The 2,407-nt window shown below is 39.1% G+C and overlaps 1 protein-coding gene across 1 annotated transcript; it reads right to left on the bottom strand.

The window, feature by feature from the left end:
* Window positions 1-740: 740 nt before the first annotated feature.
* Window positions 741-1,567, bottom strand: LOC111391677 (uncharacterized mitochondrial protein AtMg00810-like). Its single transcript, XM_023016924.1, has 3 exons — window positions 1,463-1,567; window positions 1,142-1,406; window positions 741-1,081 (listed from the first exon to the last, which is right to left on the bottom strand). Exons 1-3 carry the CDS (start codon window positions 1,565-1,567, stop codon window positions 741-743), a joined length of 711 nt encoding a protein of 236 aa, XP_022872692.1.
* Between the last annotated feature and the right edge of the window lie 840 nt (window positions 1,568-2,407).

Below are 2,407 nucleotides of genomic sequence, written 5' to 3'. Positions count from 1 at the left end.
GGGAAAGACAATATTGATTAGGTTACACTCGTCCCAGATCAAGTCAAATGTACATACAACCCCAATCATAGAAGAACACCATTCCAAATCTCACCCATGCGGTCAAGACTCACTTACAGGACTAAAGTGTGTGCTGTGTAAAAATGAATGACGAGCTATATACCCAGAACTCCACAGTGAAAAATGAACAAAGATGGATCCTCAGATTCATACACATGTTGGAAAAATAGAATTTGATCTTTAATGCAAATGCCAGAATCGTTACATAAAAGTCCAAAAAAAATTTATTTTATTTTATTTTATCTGATTTTTTTTTTATTTATTAAAACACACATATAACACATAACAAAAGACTAAACAAAACAAAAGAAATGCATTGCACACACACAGATCACACGCAAGATATGAAGTGATGAGGTACATATGTGATGAATGCAAGAACATCCATGAATCCATGATCAAATAGGTGAGCAAACACCAACAGTCGTCCGAAGCGACTCAAACCTCAATCCATCTAGTGGTTTCGTAAGTAGATCAGCCAATTGATTATCAGTAGAGATATGGTCGAGGGAGATTACATGTGATTCAACAAGCTCACGAATAAAATGATGTCGTATGTCTATATGTTCTGTTCGAGAGTGTTGAATGGGATTTTTAGAAATGTTTATTGCACTTGTATTATCACAAAAAATAGTCATGGTACCTTGACTAATCCCATAATCACTCAGCATTTGTTTCATCTAGAGAAGCTGAGTGCAGCAACTCCCTGCAGCTATGTATTCAGCCTCTGCCGTGGATAGTGATATAGAATTCGTTTTCTTGCTTAACCAGGCTACGAGATTGCTACCCATGTAAAAACAACCCCCTGTCGTACTTTTTCTATCATCTGCGTTCTCGGCCCAATCGGCGTCGGAGTAACTTGCCAAGTCAAGATTGAAATTCCGAGAATAGAAGATCCCTAGATCAACTGTACCACTCACATATCTAATGATGCGTCTAACAGAGCTTAAGTGTGATTCTTTTGGATCTGCCTGAAATCGAGCACACACACCAACGCTAAAAGCAATGTCAGGTCTAGTAGCTGTGAGATAAAGAAGACTACCTATCATGCTTCGATATAGGGAATGATCTACACTCTTACCTGAAGGATCACGACCTAACTTCAAGCTAGTACTCATAGGTGTCCTAGTATGCTTCTTACTATCTAGCCCAAAGCGCTTAACTAGATCCTTAGCATACTTGGACTGTGAAATGAACAGTCCATCCTTTGTCTGTCTTACCTGAAGTCCAAGGAAATAACTCAACTCCCCAACCATACTCATTTCAAATTCTTGCTTCAAACATTCAGCAAACTCATAAGCTAGAGACTCAAGAGGAGAGCCAAAAATTATGTCATCGACATAAATCTGAGCAATGGTGATAGTTTCATCAATATGTCTAATAAATAAGGTCCTATCTGCACCTCCTCAAGAAAATCCATGTTCTTCAAGGTATGATGTAAGTCTCTCATACCAAGCTCTAGGAGCTTGCTCCAGACCATAGAGGGCTTTGTGTAGTTTGTAGACATAGTGGGGAAACTTAGGATCAACAAATCCTTTTGGTTGTTCCACATAGAGTTCTTCTTGAAGAAGTCCATTCAAGAAGGCACTCTTTACGTCCATTTGATGCAACTTGAACCCTAAGGTACAAGCAACAGCAAGCAAAATCCGAATAGACTCAAGTCGTGCAACAGGGGCAAAAGTCTCATCAAAGTCAATTCCTTCAACTTGAGTATAACCCTGAGCAACTAATCGAGCCTTATTCCTAGTTATAGTACCCTAGTCATCTGTCTTATTCTTAAAGATCCACTTAGTACCAATAACATTACAATTCTCAGGTCTGGGAACTAAGATCCACACATTGTTCCTAGCAAATTGATTGAGCTCCTCATGCATCGCATCCACCCAACACTCATCACCAAGAGCCTCTTCAACCTTTTTAGGTTCTACCTGAGATACATAACTAGTGTATGCTAGATTGTTCAGTACTCTCCTACGAAGCCTCATGCCTTCATCTAGATCCCCAATGATATTGTCCCTAGGATGATTAGACTTAACCCTAGTCGATGGTTCCTTAGGATCTTTATCTCGATCTTGTGGAAATGTTTTCTTTTCAGGTGTTTCAGTTTTTTTAAGTGATGATTCAGACATAGGTATCTCAATAGGATCATTAGAACTTATAAGATCTCCATCTTCATCACAATTTTCAACACTCTCCCCCTCACTTACAGCATCATCTATCACAACATTTACTGACTCCATCACCACATGAGTACGTAAGTTGTACACCCTGAATGCTTGGCTATTTCTAGAGTATCCTAGGAAGATTCCTTCATCACTCTTCGATTCAAACTTACTCAAGTTCTCTC

Source organism: Olea europaea, unplaced genomic scaffold, assembly GCF_002742605.1.
Source record: "Olea europaea var. sylvestris unplaced genomic scaffold, O_europaea_v1 scaffold8181, whole genome shotgun sequence".
NCBI lineage: Eukaryota > Viridiplantae > Streptophyta > Magnoliopsida > Lamiales > Oleaceae > Olea > Olea europaea.
The sequence above is the reverse complement of the archived record's forward strand: the minus strand, read 5'-3'. Positions and strand labels throughout refer to the sequence as shown.